The sequence below is a fragment of the Echiichthys vipera genome (assembly GCF_963691815.1).
Source record: "Echiichthys vipera genome assembly, chromosome: 18".
Lineage (NCBI taxonomy): Eukaryota > Metazoa > Chordata > Actinopteri > Perciformes > Trachinidae > Echiichthys > Echiichthys vipera.
Window position 1 is genome coordinate 18,303,808 of NC_139843.1, and position 18,627 is coordinate 18,322,434.

The following is an 18,627-nucleotide window of genomic DNA, read 5'->3' on the forward strand; positions in this document are numbered from 1 at the left end:
TGGAAGCAGATCATCAAACTGTAATCAGTTAGACAAACAAACAAGTTTGAGTCAAGATTTTATAGACTTTATGAAATGTTGTAGCAAAGACTTCCTTGGGACAGTTTGACACTGAAGTGGTGGGAAGAGAAATAAAGACACATCAGCATGAACAAATAACTGTTACCATCTTCAGCTCTCATAACTTACTAACCAGATCAACCAAGATCTGAATGTCCAATAATATTCAGTCATTCATAGGAACACACTGCATCAAACCAGGTACATGCCAGCAGATATTCTAACTCCAGTGGTATTAAAAAAAAGTTGTAAAGTCAAGCAGAACAATGGCTACCACTGAAAAGATCAGCCGACAGGCAGCGATGAAAAGCAGCAGCCCAAAAGACAATGGACGCACCACCATATTGAGAGGAAGAGGTCACGTGCAGGTCACTGATAGTTCAAATAACAAAAGGCAGCATTTGTCTGAGGGGTGAGGAAAAATCGCTTACTCATGCATCAGTCCACCACTACTGTTTCATCTTGGAAAAGATGTTAATTCAATTATAAACAACTGTTAACTATTGTAAAATAGAAATATCTAAGGTGGCATAGTCTTTTATATATGACTGCCATCTTTCCCATTTCTCACTTGACCTACTTTTAGAGCGCAGTCTCATACTGTCTGACTATAACACACCCACATGCGACAGTGTGGCTACAAACTGGTGGTGGCTGCAGAGACACACATTACACAGCAGGGGAGATCGTTTAGCGTACATTAAGATAACATACACACACACACACAAATGTTATACCTGCTGGCTCTGGGTAAGGAAGGTAAGGAAGGCAGGGCAGGTAAGCCGCCGGTAGAGACAGAGTAGTGAACCAGCAGCAGCACTGACAGAGACACCAGTACAGCAGAGTTGATGACCACCGCTCCCCCTACAAAGCCAAAAACAAACAGCAGCATGCACCCGGGGCTCATGGCCCCCCCAGATCATGGCCCAGTGCCTCAACGGGGACCAGGAGGTGGGGGATGCTGAAGCACCAAATTCACCTTGGCAGACCTTTGATTGGACATAAACCACTGTCAGTATATCTACAGCTGAGGTCAAAGATGCTGTATCCTTGGAGTCAGCAGTAGAGCGGTGGGCTCTGTATACTGCAGCTCGAGAGTGGGAGCAGGTCAAAGGCAGAACAATCTGCCAGCAGCAGTCACAACAACAGTAATCCTGGTGGCTTCAGCAGCAGTGATTGATTAAAGTGGAGCAGCGGCGGCACACAGGGCAGAGCAGTAGATCATCCACAGAGACAGGGGGAGAGGCTGGCAGCAGCAAGTTCCTCTCCTCCAGCGTCTTCCTCTAAAGCAGCTGATAGGTGTTTTCCTTCCTCCTCCGCTCTTCCTATCCTCCTCCGAGATGCGACGCGGCTGCCGCTGCGCAGTCTAGAGCACTCTAAAGCTCTCCCTCTGATGGCACCCACCACCACCCCTCCCTCTCCATCTCCCTCTCTCTTTTGGGTGCTGAGGCAGCTTGTTTCATATGCCTCTTCTCAGGCTGCAGCTTATTGGCTGCCAAAACAGGGAGACTGATCAGAAAGTGTGTATGTGTGTGAGGGAGGGAGGGAGGGATGTTGGCAGTTTGTCTGCATTAACTTGAGGGATAGTGGAGGGCTAGGAAATACAGGGGGTTGCTTGAATGCACAGATACAGTCGATAGTATGTTACCATCATTCACAACTCTTGGGTGGTTTCAGATTTTATAGTTTTACAACGGTAAATCACAGTGAATCTAATTAGTATATAATAAGTATATACCCAAATGTCACAGTGAAATCAAGTCTCTACATATTAAACTTAAGTAGGGGCATTTATATCATTGAGGACACACCAATTTACTCACAAGTGCAGCAAATTGGTCTATGAGTTGCACAATAAGTTGAATGGAGATCATCCAACAGCTGATTTTGACTCTTTTTTTTTGCAACAAGGATCGGCTCACGGCTCTGTGAGCCTGTACTTGAGCTAAATGCGAACATACTGATGATAGTCTCACATGGCTGGATCAGTTTTAGAGTTGTTTGTGTTTCAAACCAATCACAATCGTCCTGGGCGGAGTTTAAGCGGACGGTGCCCTTGCAATACATTGGAGATAGCAGAAGGGGGCCACACAATACTCACAATGACAAAGCTAACCAGCGGGTATCATGTTCACCATCTTTGTTTAGCATGTTAGTATTTGCTGATTAGCACTAAACACAAAGGGTGATGAGAAAATGTCAGTTTTACAGGTATTTGGTCATAAAAAAAAGTATTAGATCCATTTTGACCAGATGATGGCAATGGTAGAGGAAAGCTATTTAATTATTAATATTGCAATCCATCCAACAGTTGTCAAGACATTTCACTTTAAAGCAAAGATATCAACCACATGGTGGTGCTAGATGAGAAGTCAAAAGATCACTACAGCCATGCTGCTAATGTGTAAAAAAAACAAAAAAAAAAACACATCATGAAGACAAATATTACACCCAAAGAATATTGTTGAAAAGAACCAATCAGAGGAAAATGCCCAAGACACTGAAAACCCCTCACACAAATAGGAAAGAGATGGCCATGCACTGGATGTCAGGCTTTATCACAGCACTGTGCAGGTAAAATAAAGAAAATTCCTCAAGCACCAACCACAAACTGTCCACTGGCTGAAAAAAAATTTAGTTCTCAATACTGATTACATTACAATTTGTTTTATATAGTGATCTATCAATTAGTGTAGAAAAGTGCAGAGCGTGTCAGAATGAAAGTGTTTCCTGATCATAAAAGTAATATTGATTAAACTGCAGTTAAAATCGGAAGGGATAGGATCTTCAATAAGAACAAAGGTTTAAGGCTAGAGCTTCGGCTGTGTGGGGCAATAAGTCAAAAAAACAAAAAACCTGGCATGGTTGGGTTGTCTCACCGTGTTCTGGCTGATGTGCCTGTGCCTGGGTCTGAGGGCTCTGCTACGGTGACTGCATGTTGGTGTTTAGTTCGCTCCAGGTGCTCCATGTAACTGTGGATCATCTGAAAGGTACATAAACACGCAGATTGTCGTTTAATTAGCTCAAATTCAATTTTCATGTTAGTGTACATGGTATCTGGTTCGTACAGATTGTGTTTTGTTGATGTTTACATGTTTTATATACTGTATTAAAATCCACTGTTGAATTATTTGCATTAGAAGCAGCTTGCTGAAGGGTCCAATCCGGCCCACTGGATGACTTTGCAAAGCGTGGGAAACCACAGGGAAGTTATTGATTCCAATTTTTTAAATAAAATGCACTTTTCCAATAAGAAAGCAGGTCTCTCAGTGTTCAAGAAATAATTGGCTATAAAATATAAATGAGAACAGAGACGATAAGTAAATTGTTGGCAGTTCTGATGAAAACAGCAGTCTGTTTTTAGTCGTAGCCAAGAGATTAGCCATGCAGCTTTGAAAGTTAGCTACTTTACTGCTCATGAAACAGCCTCAGCATCAAAGCTGTAGTCTGAGGGTGAGCTGTGAAGACACGCTGAAGGCTGCAGGGATGGTGTGTCCTGACAAGCAACAGGCTTTTTGCCAATATCTGCTGGATGAGAAACTCTGTGGCAGATGGAATTTCAGATCAGGGGCCGTGTTCACAAAACACCTTAAGGCTACGTCCTAACCTGCTGATTTAGGACTAACTCTTACAGATAAAGGGTGTTTCACTCCTCATTTTAGGACTCCTAACTTTTTAACATAAGTGTAATTCACATAGCATTTTAGTGCCAAAAGTAGCTCCTAAATCTATAAAAACGTAGGAGTCCTCTCGAGGATTCCTCAGTCACTAAGAGTAAATCAGGAACTACCTAACATGACTGCTGAAGTCGACATTTGGGAGAGATTAAATTATAGTGAGCTTTTAAAAAGGTATCGCCTCAATGGAGACAGTATTATGAACAAGGCAGAGTTGGTCAGGGATGCCATCACATCACCAACGAATAAAAACCACCCAATATCACTGCAGATTAAAGTTGGTACAACTCTCCGCTATTTGGCCAGAGGAAAAATGCAGCTGTGCAACGCAGATGCTCTTGGCGTCCCTCAGCTGTGACCCCACATAGTGCTGCGGTTTCCATCATAAACCCTTTCTTAGGGACTCATTCCCTCTCAGCCAATCACTGTGGGCATAGACGGTATAAATATGATGTCATCCATAGCAACAAGGTCAACTCCGCCCTCTAGTCTCAGCTCAAAAGACTCTCCCTCTCACTCCTTAGTAAAAGTTGTTCTAAGAGGCTTTGGGAATAGGTTTAAAGAAATGACTCTGAACTAAGAACTTTTAGTGCTTCTTAGGAGCACTCTTAGAGCTAAGATAAAACATTTTGTGAATACGGCTTCAGATTGGTTTTAGTAGTCCGGAACACTTAAGATCAAATGTGGCTGTATGGGGCCCGTGAGCTTAAATGAGTTTGACACCCATGTGTTAGACTCTTCAAAGTGCCTGTACTTCAGTATACTGTCTATGTGATTAGAAATGGCCACGAGAACTCCTACCATCTTTAACAGGCATTACTATGGTCACTCACATATGAAGTAGGCTAGATTGTCCCCAGACACAGCTGTGGCAGTCACACTCCCTATAAATGGTGTAGAGGTAGCAACAGTGTGTAGGAGACAGCTTTTATTAGACTTTCATCTTCTCTATTCAACATTATTCAGATGAGGCGTCGGCCGCTGAAGACAGAGAGGTTTTGGAGCATCTGTTAGTGATGCATAATGTATGAAAGACCGAGGAGAACCAATGGCTCAGCAGACACATAATTCACGTTTGGATAATTCATGCTTTAATCATCTTCAACTAGCTCACTCCATTCCACGTTTTAAGGGCCTTTGTTTTCCACCCACAGCTCAGCTACAAAATGATCTCTTTCTTCTACCATTTATTTTGTTCAGCCGTTACTGCATTCCATCTTAAATCTAAAAACAGAGCAACACACTTTTTGTTTTTTAAACCAAGAGTCTCAACTCAACCCCCTTGTCATATTTCTGTAGATAATGTACGTGGTATCATTAGAAATTCATTAAACTCTCCAGGGCCAACTTCCTTCTGACCACTAAATGGCATTAGAGTGCAGATTTGTGAAATGCTGCTCTAACATTTAGCCACAGAACTCAGCAGGTCGGAGATTCTCAGGGTCTTTCCTGACCAAAACATTCAGTCTGAGACCACCTTTAATATGTTCCATGCTTTTAGCTTGGTTCTGCATTCACCTACCCTGACATGACCACATTCATTTGCAAATGTGCAGTAGTCTGGACCCTCTCAGTTTGATTCAATTTCCAACAGTGCAAAACAAAATGCCTCTGGACGCAGAAGTTGAGCCGGTGCTTGGTCCGTTTTTGGCGTCTGGGTCACAAACTTTGTGAAATTACATCTAAACAGTACACTTAAATGTGTATCTTTAAAAAATTGAAATAGGCAATAAAGTAACAGAATCTTGGTTCATATTGGATCAGCACTGCCTGGTAGTGTCTGTCTGTCTGTCCACCTGTCTGTCTGTCTTTTTCTCCATCTTTCCACCTGTCATTTTCTTTCTTTCTCCTCAACCGGTCAAGACAGATGGCCGTCCTCTACAGAGCTGGGTCGTTCCTGCCTGTGAAAGCGAAGGTTTCGTTGTTTTCTATAACTATTATTATAATTATAATTATTAAAAATAGCGCGACTTATTGCTGCTCATGGGGGAATTGTTGGGTCTCTGTAAATCATGAATAAGTCATAAGTGTGGTCTAGAACTAGTCTATATGTAAAGTGTCTTGTGATATCTTTGTGTTATGATTTGGCATTATTAATAAAACTGATTTGAATTAAATTGGATTGGTAAGCTGCGCTGGACCGAGAATGTCTGTTGACTGCAGTCAGTCATTGTCTTAAACCCGCCCTCACATGAGATAAACGGTTGAGATTTGTCTTTGTTCACTTGTAGTGCACAGTTCACTCATATACCTATGAGTGTATATGTATCTCTGAATCATGACCAAGAAAACAAGAGGAAAGACTTATGCATTAAAGCTCTGAAAACTGAATTCTAACCAGCTTGGTTTACTGTGGGGGATGAACACATCAATGACACAAAACATTTGAGCTTTCCATTTATAACCAATCAATTTGTACTGTATTTTAGACAGAATCTAAAATAGGCATTATTGGTTGTGTTGTGACAGTAAAAAAAAACATGCTGTGTATGCAGTCACTATATGTCTGTAATACCGCATGAGCTCATGCACAGACGAACAACCTTCTGATGACCTTAACCAAACACACACTTTCGTCCTGGACCGGTACATACCTCAGTGTGCCTCTGATGAAGGGCATTATACTCTTTCTTGAGCTCTGCTTCTCTCTCGTCCAATCTGCTAACTGGATGAAAAGACAAACAATTAGTCAAAGTGCATATGATAAAAACAAGCCATAGGAACAACAAGGACATTTTTTCGCCTCACATTTTGTATCATTTAATTCTGGGGTACTGAATGTGGTGGCAGAGTAGCTGCTGCAATAACATTCCAGAGCCAGAGGAGGGCCACCATGCATCAACAAACCGCTCCTTAACGACACCACACAGAGAGCCTTGATAGGATTATTTCACCTCTGTGAATCCCAAACTAGGCTATGAAGTCAAACTCATTAAACAATCATCCACACTAATGTTTCAACACATATTAAAATGCCACTTAAACACTTAACTTTATTAACAGCTGATGTGGTTTTGAGAACAATAATGATATAAGTTAAGTCAAAAACCACACATTTCAGGTTTACCATCTAACTAAAATGAAGAAAAAAAGTACAGATTATTAACGATCCACACACCTATCTAAAAAGCAACCATCAGGCCCAGTTGTAATCCATTGTTCGTGTCTAATCAGTTTGTAAGTAACACAGACAGACAGTCTTGGTATGTTTTCAGATGCCAGCAAAGCAAATGCACGCCAACAGAAGGTTGACAGTGTCACTTAAACGTCCCTTGTAAATCCGTAAAAGTGGCCATGCACTGAGCGTCCGCTGAGAGTTCTCAGGATCTTTCATACTTCATGCTTTGCAGCACAGTATTTAAGTCAGAAATAGCCTTTTTCTCAGGTGTTTAACGAAGCTCAAGTACAGGATTTAGAAAGAAAACACCTACGTGATCAATGAAGAGCAACAGTTCACTCAGCAGCCACGCAGAATGATGGATCGGTGTGCTCATGAGAGCGCTGATAGAGGAACTTGTGGTTAAAAAATGGATCAAAAATAACCCAGGTCAAAAACAAAAGGTGTGCAGAGTAAAAGGAAGTGATCCTAAAGAAAAGCCCCACATGAAAACCCTAAATGTGTCCTCTCAAAAGAACTTATCAGCTCATAAATTTTCAAGTTAAAAAAATTCACTTCACACTTAAACTGAAGTTATGATATTTTTAAGTGATCGTTAAGTTGTGGTCCCACTGATTCAAACTGATTAGCAGAAATTTGATGGAGAGTATTTAGTCTCTGTTCATCCAAGTTTGTTTCAGAATTCCTTTCATAGGACTTTTACACATTATGCTGCTCACAATTTGGCACCATCAGGTCTAAGACTAAGATCACGCATACCCACAGAAATATACACATGGAAAGCGATACAATGACCATATCAGCCTGGGCGAGCCGCATCAGGGTATTCGCAATTAAAATCATCTTTACTCACTGAATTTTCTACCGATTTTCAAGCGGTTGGGTTTGTTACAAATGCTAGACATGTATTTATGATACAGGATGCTTGGTTAAGAAAAAAAAGGAAGGTTTTCATTCTAAATCACCTTATCTTGTGTAGATAGTATTTGTACAGTTGTCATGAACACAATATAGAGACCAGAAGCATTTTTTGTACCACGCTGTAAACATGTTTGTTCCTGCTGTAACATTGGGCATCTATGGGGGTCTATGGGGACTGACTGGCTTAAAAAAGGAATCACGGCCTACTTCTTGTGATGTGTCAAATTCAGAAAGCATGTCACTAGCCCGGATGCGGTATCGACATGTATATATCTAGGATGCATACCATGTAGCTGTGAGGGGTTGCAACTAATCTATCATTTTTGTCTATTAATCAATTGATTGTTTAGTTTAAAATTGTGAAAAATTGCCAATCATAACTCATTGTGGCATCTTCAAATGTCTTGTTTTGCCTGATCAAAAGACATTCAGTCAAACTGGGCTATGACAATTTCACTATTTTAACTTGATTGACTGTTGATTGACTAACCAATTAAACAACTAATCATTTCAGCTCTAGTGTCAGCTTTGAGTTGCTTTTCACCATCGCCCATCCCCTAGTTGTGTCATCCTTTATTGTAAGATATGAAATAAAAGGCAGAAACATTACATTAAAAAAATGAAAGAAAATCAAATCAAAAGTTGACAGAGGATTTGTATTCAAAGTGTCCTTGGTTTTATAAAGTAAGACAGTGTGTGTGTGTGTGTGTGTGTGTGTGTGTGTGTGTGTGTGTGTGTGTGTGTGTGTGTGTGTGTGTGTGTGTGTGACTACAATGATCAAACCCAGATGAGTGGTCTAACTCACACTTCTGCCAATCTGGCCCACAAACATAATTACAGAGAAATGAAGAGCACAAACAGAAAAAGGGAAACGTCACATAAGAAGAAATTTCGCTGAGCGCTCTCAAATTTCAACTAGGAAGAGACGTATGTTACGGCCCTGTGGTGGATCAAACGAGCAGTCACACGCTGTCAACAGCATAGTCATGCACACATCATGAGGGTTTGCTACCGATGACCTCGAAACACCACCGCACTCTTGAGACTTAAGACGACACTGTTTAGGAAGAGACGTATGTTACGACCCTGTGGTGGATCAAACGACACCGTTTACATTTAAATGTTTACATTTAAATGACTTTGCTTCCTCAGAAAAAGACGTAATGATCGGCTGCTTTTTACATGAGGATTTTAGGCACTGAGCTGTTCTTTTTATCTACAAACAGAGAAAGCTACTAAAAGAAGTTTTGTTTTCGAGATAAAATATTACAAGCAGGTCTTCCTAAGATCCCTAAAATCTGCCTGTCCTCCAAACTGAATCTTTTTGGTCTTTTACAGCTCGTTTATTAAACTTGGCAGGCAAACATTCATAGTATGTTACTAATATCCCTATTGAATAAAGGTCATCTGCCCTCTGGCACATCAGGCTAACAAACAGTCACAAGACCTGCTAACTGGCGATGCTATCTGGCCTGTGTGTGGGGTGTGTGTGTGTGTGTGTGTGTGTGTGTGTGTGTGTGTGTGTGTGTGTGTGTGTGTGTGTGTGTGTGTGTGTGTGTGTGTGTGTGTGTGTGTGTGGGTGGGTGGGTGGGTGGGTGGGTGGGTGGGTGGGTGGGTGTGTGTGTGTGTGTGTGTGTGTGTGTGTGTGTTTTCTAATAAAACAGCCATTAAAGTAAAACCTGTGTCTGTGGACTTACTGTGATCTGCATAGTTTTTAGTTTTCAGTTCTAGCTGACGTGTGTGTGACTCCAACATCACCAGTCGACTCTGGAGGTCCTTCTTCTCGCCATCCTGGGAGTCTTCTAAGACGATGTACCTCTGCAGACAAAGACGGCAAAAGGAGATTTATTATCAAAGCACTGAAGTTCACACGAGTACGGTGAACTTGTGAAAGCCTAAGTGAGGGATCCATGAGATGAATTGTTTGTTATGTGGCAGTACGCCACGCCAGTCTGACATCTGCCCAGCTCTGAATGACCAAACAATCATCACCAACTATGACATCAAACCGCTTGTGTGCATGAAATAGATTTGGGTCTGAAAAGGAGATGATGGACTGCGTACGTGTGATAACGACTGAACAGTGTTGAGAATACATTGTGTGTCTGCTGTGCATAGTGAAAGTCATCCACCCTCTCTCCACAACAGGTGCACAGCGCCAGCTTCCTCACAAAACCACAAAAAAAAAAAAAAAAAAACGGCGACAGCTACAGCCTTTGTGTATGTGCGTGTGTACGCGGACAAACAGTTTCCTGGGAAACTTAGTAACAGTCGATGTCAGTAACAAGGTTGTTCTTTCAATCTGCACAGCAGTAGTCGTTGCCAACCTCAGACCTTCTCTCAGGGGATCTGGGGCGGAGAACTCTGTATCACACAGCACACCGTGGTCTAGGTCAGACACAGCCTGGACAATTTCCAATCAGTCGCAAGCCACAAACCCACCTAATCTAATCCATTTAATGGTGGGTCGACCGTTGCTCCCTGATGACAATTTACACTTTGAATAGATTAGATGACATTAGATTACATGACACTTTAATGACGGAGGGAGAAAAACTCGAACAAAGTAAATAATAATGATCATTATTATTATTATAATAACAGATATGAACATAACCTGAAAACAATGGCGAAGCACACTAAAACTATGAGAAAATAATAATTGTCCTTTACTAGAACAAACTAAGATGTCAAACATTTCATAACTATAGACCCAATGTAATATGAAAATAAAACACTTAAAATACTGGTCTCATTACCCAGATGTATCTCTTTCAACAGTAAAGTCTGACATTAGTTTCTAACATTCAAACTGTTTTAACGAGTAAATGTGAATGGCTCCGAGTCTGGAACTTTAAAAATAATAATTCTGTGTTTTGTTGCTCTCGATTTTTTTTAATGTTTTTTCATTTTTTAAAGGCTCCAGTTATGACAGTGATTTTCCCATTCATTTACTCCATTGACAGTTCAGAAAGTCCTTTAGGGATATGCTGTTACGCTTAGGATTGTGGGTGGTGGATGCCAGCAGAGCAAATGCACGCAAATGTGGATATGATCATTTATCATCCTCCAATGGAAACGTGTTCATGTTGTTCATTTCAAGATATCTGATACACAATTATGTCATTTAAATTGATAATTACAAGCACATACTAACTCTTTTTACCCAGAACATCTGAGGTGAAATGTTTGGAGTTTATATTTTAAATGTACTACTTTATAAGTAAAATGAGAAAATACACATCATGTTTCATTCATTATATATGAAACATAAAAAAATACAAAAATAGGCTTTATTGTGAAGTTATTTAATATTGATGTTTTTATTATAAGAAAACATGCTATATTGTGCTATATACTGTTATCAAGATATTAAATGACCTATAACAGGATAGAATATTTTGGACGTACAGTCAAGACCAATAGCTAATAATCAGAATCCTCATTCAGAAAATGAATGGGATTTCCACCAGGTCTCACTCACACCCAAGAAGCAATCGAGCTGCAGCCCGGATCGTTTGAACAGTGCGAGTGGGGGTGCGATCCCGCTAAAGCACGGCTCGGATCAACTGGGCCAAGTGAGAGTAGATGATACCTCAGCTGATTGCTGAATCAGGCGATGGCAGGCGAAGACTTTGCCATGCCTGTAAACATGCAGTCTTGTGATGTGGGTGCTCACTGTGGATAAGAAGCCCTGTAGTTTGGCCCTGAGCAGGGCGTGGATGTCATCTGCAAGGAGATGAGGATCACCTGAGCTCCCCGTCACAAATAGCCTCTTATTTACACGCACATCACATTGAGACTGGATGTGTCTAACAATGGTTCTTCTGAACTCGTTCTAAAAAACAATAAAAATAGGCCCGCGGCTTTAAACACAATTCAGTCATTGATGGGCTGAGATCACTTGATTTGCCATTAATCATCTATGTGATTAGGGATGAAATGGTTACCGGATTAATGATAAAGCCCGGTTCAATTCCTGAAGGTTAGTATGAATGTGAGCAACAGTCTCCCAGATGCAGGTGCAGCAGGCAATGTGCGCTGTTTTTTGCGTCAAAGAAAACACGACGGGTAGCAGTGACAGTGCCCTGGAGATTTTTCATCCTTGTAGAGAGTCTGAAGTGTGGTCTTTTTTTGGTTTTCATGCTGAGGGAAACTTGATCAAAGATGCAGAAAGAAAATTGCTCTGGAAGTCTGTTATTATTCTAATGTTTATGCAAACAGAAAAGTGCACGAGTGCTGCTTATTTGACATGTGCTTTTCAATATAAAACCTGGTGTTAATCAGTGCTTTGTGAACAATTTCAGCACATTTTTACAATACAGCGATAATACTGATAACTGTGATCATTTTAGTCACTATAATGGTGAAATGTTTATACTGTACTGAGGGTGAGAGGCTTAAGGAGAGCACAGTGGGGTACGGAAAGCCCAGGGAGAATCTTAAGAACTGAGGTACTGGTTGTAATGCAGCATTTCCCGTGTAAATCTACTAAGAGCATTAACATAGCTCTGTGCTAGACTACAGACGGGAGGGTTCATAGTGGAAGGTGCCCCCTAATCTGCAACTGCATACAACTACAACACAAAGTCAGGCTCAACAGTTACAGGCCTTAGTTTCTGATCATTGTAAACTGCTGACAGGAAAGCAGATTCTCCTCATATTTACACACATTAACGGGATTAAAGACTAGCATTCTGTTTGGATGACACATGCCAACAATATCCTTCTATTGTATCAACAACTCCCAACATCTTCCACTCTCGCACTGCTGCTTATCATATGACCCAGGAAAGAGGCTCACGCATATGACAACGCTCCAGAGAATGAGTGTTCCAGCGTTTTAACGTGCACTCTTCCCCCTACGCTGCGTGTATAATGCTCCCTTTGTCCCCAAGTGCCAACACACACAAGACACACAAACACATGTGGCTCCAGCACAAATGCGTGCACGCCCGCTCAGACAGGGCTCCACTGTATTGGCACTCAATTGACAGTGAGTGAAATCAACTCCTTTTAGCGCTTTTTGGCTGTGGGTTGCTACTGGGACATTTGGGAAAACAGGGGTGTGTAAGGCCTTGGCCATCAGACGCGCTGAACTGATGCAAGAAGAACTACTGCAGTTTGTCGGAGGGATCAATCCATTATAATGACACAGTAAATGATAAGGATTTTTTCTTGTTTTATATGTTATTAATGTTTTAATATGAATATTTTATAGAGTCAAACATCTTCTTCTAATTGTGTCATGGATCACAACCCAAAAAAAAAAAAAAAAAATCACACACACCCTTTCCCTGTGGTTTCTTTCAGGATTGTTTACAGCAGGTACACACTCGCACACAGCGCTCTATCACACATCAGGACGGCTATAGCTAACGGTGTGTTGCCCAAGTGGTTAGCAGTAGCATAAATCCCTTCAAACGTGTGAAAATGAGATACAATACACCTTTACACACACTTAATTACATTTGAGATATACAGGCATGATTTGATTGGCAAGACAGTTGGCTAGTACCAGATTATTTGACATCTATCAGTGTCTCATGTTTAGTATATTATCATCTTTACCATGCTTCATCCTTAGTTTAGCGTGTGAGCATGCTAACATTAGCTTATTAGCACTGAATATAAAGTTACAGCTGACAAGAGGGCAAGTCAGGGATTCACCAAAGTCAGCAGGATTCTGGAGAGCATGAATATCTGTAAAAGTTGCATGATAATCCATCCAATAGTAACTTATAAATTTCATACTGGACCAAAGTGATGGAGTGAGCAATCAACCCACGTTGCCATGACTAGAGCGACACCGCTGGCATGGCTACTCCAATCATGTTTCCGTCTTTCTAATGCTTTGGCCACCATTTTGCTAATGTCATATGAGGCTATGTCTCATTTGTTTCTATAAAGCAATACTGCTCTGTGTATTAATAGATTTCATGACCCATGATGATCAATCAGATGGCATTAATGTGAGTAGGCCGTGGTCTTTTGCAGGTCAGCAGACACCCCAGAGTGGACAAAAGAACTGAGGGAAGTGCTGTTTTTCCCCAAGAATTTCCTGCCTTGCCTTTTCCTCTCCTCTGTTGAGACAAATTACTAGGAGGGGGTATCCCTCTGGGCTTGGAGCAGCGAAAAGCAGGACTTGGCTCTTACAGTGTGTTTGTTTGGTAAGATTAATGTGCTTCTTTGTTTCAAGAGTGGCTTGTCCGCCAAATGAGCAGCTTAGTAACTGAGGCTGTGCCATGCTACTAATGTGCCTCTGTCGAGAAGTTAGTTGCTTTGGTGTTGGGGAACACTTTGCATTTAACCAGTGACAGTCTGACTGTCTTATGAATTTCGTCCATTGTGTTTCGGGATGAAGCGAAAGGACCTGTTTCGTGTCATCCAAGGGATCTCAGAGGAACTCCGATTCTCTGAGCTCCGTGCACTGTGGCCACAGAGGGAAACCAAACAGTTGCAGCACCACAATATTTCATTTAAATGGTATTTTAACACACTATTCACCTTTAACAGATATTGCACCTTCATATTGCGATTTCAATAAAACTTCTATTAATTGTTCAGCCCTAACTGCTCAATGTCTCTTCATTCATAAATTTGATTAATAGAGACTATCTAAGCGAGTCTATCTGTCCATCTTTCTCTTCAGTTCTCAGAAGAGAAAGATGCTTTAAATACAAATATATATATATATATATATATATATATATATATATATATATATATATATATATATATATATATATATATATACACATATATATGAGGAATGCATGCACGGCAACTGATATCTGTTATCGGGTTAATACCATAGGTAGGTTAATACTGACTCTGGACCGGGCATTGGTGACAATGGGGTTGATCTACTAAATTATTATTATTGATTAATTCAGTAAATGTATCTATGTATTTATTTGTTAGATTTTGCTTTACAAAGTGCGACATTTAAGTCAAGCCTGGTGTTGCCTTACAGCTGGTGTGTTGCTGAAACGGCTGCGGCTTGCACACGCATGTCTACACATGCTGCAGCACTGCCTGCCTTTTAACATTAAGTTGTGCCTATGATAATGGCTATAAATGATAGGTTTCATTTCATTACAAATGCCATTTATATACAGTATATCTCTTTTATACAGACAAGGTTCAGATTGTTTCCACAGCTTCATTTCTGTAACATATTCTACATACTTTATGTATACACCCATTGAACCTGTAGTAACAGTTCTGTTATGATGTCAATATGACAATCCAAAGACTCCTTTTGCTGCAAACCATGCATGCATCATGGTAAAAATAGGCAAGACCTTAAATCTCTAGATGTTCTGCAGCCGGCACGCAACAGAGCCACGCCTGAGCTGAGCCTGAGCCACGCTCCTCAGGCGGGCAGTGTGGCTGCTCCAACCTGTTAACATGGGCCGGAATTAGAAAAACAGGTTTGTTTCACTCAGTGAGACATGCAGCTTATTAATTAAACACCACTATCTGATCAGTAAACGGTATTGGCCGATATTCAAAGCCCAGGTATGGGGATCAGGACTGAAAAAGTCAGATATGTGTATCCCTAGTATACAGCTGTACTGGTCAATGAATGACCATGACCTCTCAGTGCAAACACACCACAGTTTTGTTAGCACCAAAAATGCTCCCAATTAGCATTTGACTTTCAAAGCAATCATTTTTTAGAGAAACTTAAAAAGTCCTTAATATGCATTTTGTGGAGACTTGGGTATGAAAAAAGTACTTTTTTAGTATCAGCACATGACCAAAACACTGGCAGAAACGAGTCTGAATATTCAGTCAGGAATACTGAACATAATTCCGCCCATCCTGGCACAGGCGTGACCTATATAACTAGAAATGGCACATCCTGAATTACGAGGAGCTGACCTCTCCTGTGGGGCATTCAGTCAGAAATCTATCCAATTCTGACCTCATCCATTTCTGTTTGATACATTTGATTCCTACGTTATAACCTATATGAGAACCTGTTAGAATCGGTACTCAGCATGGGCTGATACCCAAATCTTAGGTATCAGTATTGGTTGGATCTGTGCATTCCTACTTGAGAGAAAGCTTGGATTTTAAAAGTTGGTGTACTTCTGCTTCTAACTGAATCTCTATGGTGTGCAGTTTAATTGATTGATCAGTGGAGCTATACACAGCAAGGGGCAGAACATACTGTTTTATGTTCAAATGAGATGAGCAAAGCATCAACTTCATTTTTACACGTTCACATGACTTTGCACAACACCGTTTTGCTGACAATTAGGTTTCCTTATGTCATATCATTTTAATTTTCTGTTTTTTTAGTCATGTGATGATTAAAAAAATGGGAAGTATTTAAGGTGAAATCAAAAATCATGGGCATGGATTAATGCGGTCTTTATACTGTAGGAGGGGTGGTCATCAAATATGGGTCAACTTTGAAGGACCCTGTCTCCTGAATGGTTGGTCATTCTGACACACTTTGTTTAGAAAAAAATGTGTTCAAAACGAAAGCAGTTAGTTCAAAAAGTGATTGAGAGGGTGTAAAGTCAAAAGGACGAGACCTATGACATCACCCCGGCATAACAATATTACTGAGAACACCAACATGAAAGCCAAAGGGTGGCCTGGCTGAGTGAACAGCTAGTTCTACAGGGGGTGAGGTATTTTACACACACTAGCAAGAGGGAACGGGACAAATGTAAGCCTGTATCTTACCAATGGAAAATCCCACGTGCACTCCTCTATCTAAAAGCTTTAGCAACATGTAAGGACAAGACATAAATTATTAACACGCTGCTTTGTAACCTGCTGCGCTTGTCATTCAACATTTAACTGTCAAGTCGAATGTCAACAACTTGAACACCGTGAGGTGTTGAAAATTGCCCATGTACACACATTGTACGGTTTCCTAAGCCTGACTCACATCATTTAGATTTAGAAATTTTGATTGTTTTGTGTTTAACACATGCAGGCTTAGTGTCTGTGCATTCAAGATGTAATGCTGGATGACCTCTGTGAAATGCAGCTGTTTTTATACAGCAAAGGCATCATCCAAACGTTCATACAGTGCGGTGCAAACTTAGGATTACCTTTGACCTAATAACGATGCAAACACACAAGTAAGTCTAAATTGAGACCCAGTCGGTGTGCAAGTGTTGCATCATAACAACTGTGTGTGTCACTGTCCAAACACAGACTGCACTGTAATAGTGAAGTCATGAAGGGCGTTTAGGTTGAATCAAATGACAGGAGAGAGAGACAGTCATGGTTTATGAAGCTGAGTGTGAACACTGAGGTTCATATTTGTGTTTTCGGAGAGGCCAGAAAGCAAACGGATTGGTTGAACAGAAATCGGTTTGCCTATATCTGAGGTTTGTCTGAAAATGAATGTGGGGATTTCAAACTAAAGTACTGGTTCGCATTAACTGCAACTGTGGGTCCCAGGGGTGACTGGTATCCATGGTGGCATTAACTTGCAGCTAAAGTACAGTGTGTGCTACAGACATAATATTTGCGCTCCGGTAAAGGGCGGTCTTTTTAACCTCTTTCTGAAACGCACTGATCCAATCCAGAGACTGAATATAAAGTGTACATACAGTCTATGATCCAGCACATCAGGCTGTGATTTCAAGTAGCTATTTCCTCCGCCAAAATGCCCGATAGTGAGCCGTGGCAACTATCAACAAACACTTTATAAAGTGTTATTCTCCTTTAAATGTAATTTAAGAGAGTCTGTAAGTATGCCGAATGAAAGAATGGGTTATACATTTCATAAAAAGTACAGTTTCGTATAATGATAAACTATATGCAACATCAGGCTGGTTGATAAACAGCGAATTGTCAGATTACCAAATTGGGTTCGGCGTTTTATCTTTTCATACCAAAAGTACATAATACGAGCCTCTGATCTATAATCCGGGTTATGGATGAGTTTGGCAGGGGTGTGATGAAACCCACCTCCTCCGTGTGCTTCCTCAGCGCCTTCTCTCGTTCATACTGGGTGACCAGCTGCTCGTTGTCCTCCTTCAGCAGCTCCAGCTCCACTTCGTGCTCCTGGTTCACGGCGAACACCGAGTCCAAGTTCTCCAGGACGGCGACGACCAGCGGCATCAGCTCTTTCACTACGTCCTCGCCGTACCTTTCGATCAGCCGTTCAAACTCGCGGTAAATTGAACTGGCCAGACCTGAGACCCGCTCGGACATCATGGCAGAGTTGCCCGAGTCGTCCTGATACAGGACTACGTCGTCCAGCTCCATTTTCTCGCCTCCACTTGTACTACTTCTTGCCCAGCTAACGTTAATGAGCTAGCCGCGAGCCTCGGCTGGCCAGAGGCGGTCCGCCGTGCTACTTTCAGCGCAACCCAACGGTGTGTCTAAAACATAGCTCGAGTGGTGTGTACTGTACAGAAGAGACCCTGTACTTCATTAACAAAGTCTGTATTCCTTAGGCGACAGGACGGCTGACTTTCAAAGCCCGCTAGCCTAGCAGCTAGCAGTCCTGAAAAGTCTTTACTTGGCTCCTGATTAGTTTCCCTGTCCAACAGATGAGCTCCTGCTGCTGCCTTCAGGTGCTGTCGGATATATGGAGATCAAGGAAGTTCAACTGTACAGCAAAGTAGTAAACACTGCAGAAAGACGGTCGGATTGAAGAATTTAAAATGTGTAATCCAGCAAAACAACTAAGCTAAAAGTTCACTTTTTTATAGCACTGTAAAGTGTTGGAAGGCTGCCGTGCAACAATGTAGTGACTGAAAAAAAAACACTATCCGCTCATTAGTTCATGTTGTCAAAGCTCAAATAATAATTTCATGTCCCCATATATAGTTGCTGCTGTGACGCTGTATGTGACGTTTAGGGGGC

General features: G+C 41.2%; 1 protein-coding gene across 4 annotated transcripts in view; it reads right to left on the reverse strand.

The window, feature by feature from the left end:
- Positions 1 to 18,544, reverse strand: part of spag9b (sperm associated antigen 9b) — a 40,430-nt gene extending 21,886 nt beyond the window's left edge. For all 4 annotated transcript variants that reach the window (XM_083932519.1, XM_083932518.1, XM_083932517.1 and 1 more), the window contains exons 1-4: positions 17,725 to 18,544; positions 9,474 to 9,594; positions 6,332 to 6,402; positions 2,940 to 3,043 (exon numbers count right to left, since the gene is read on the reverse strand). In XM_083932519.1, coding sequence (XP_083788645.1) covers positions 2,940 to 3,043; positions 6,332 to 6,402; positions 9,474 to 9,594; positions 17,725 to 18,024 — 596 coding nt within the window. In that variant the 5' untranslated portion in view covers positions 18,025 to 18,544. The remainder of the gene's footprint in view (positions 1 to 2,939; positions 3,044 to 6,331; positions 6,403 to 9,473; positions 9,595 to 17,724) is intronic.
- Between the last annotated feature and the right edge of the window lie 83 nt (positions 18,545 to 18,627).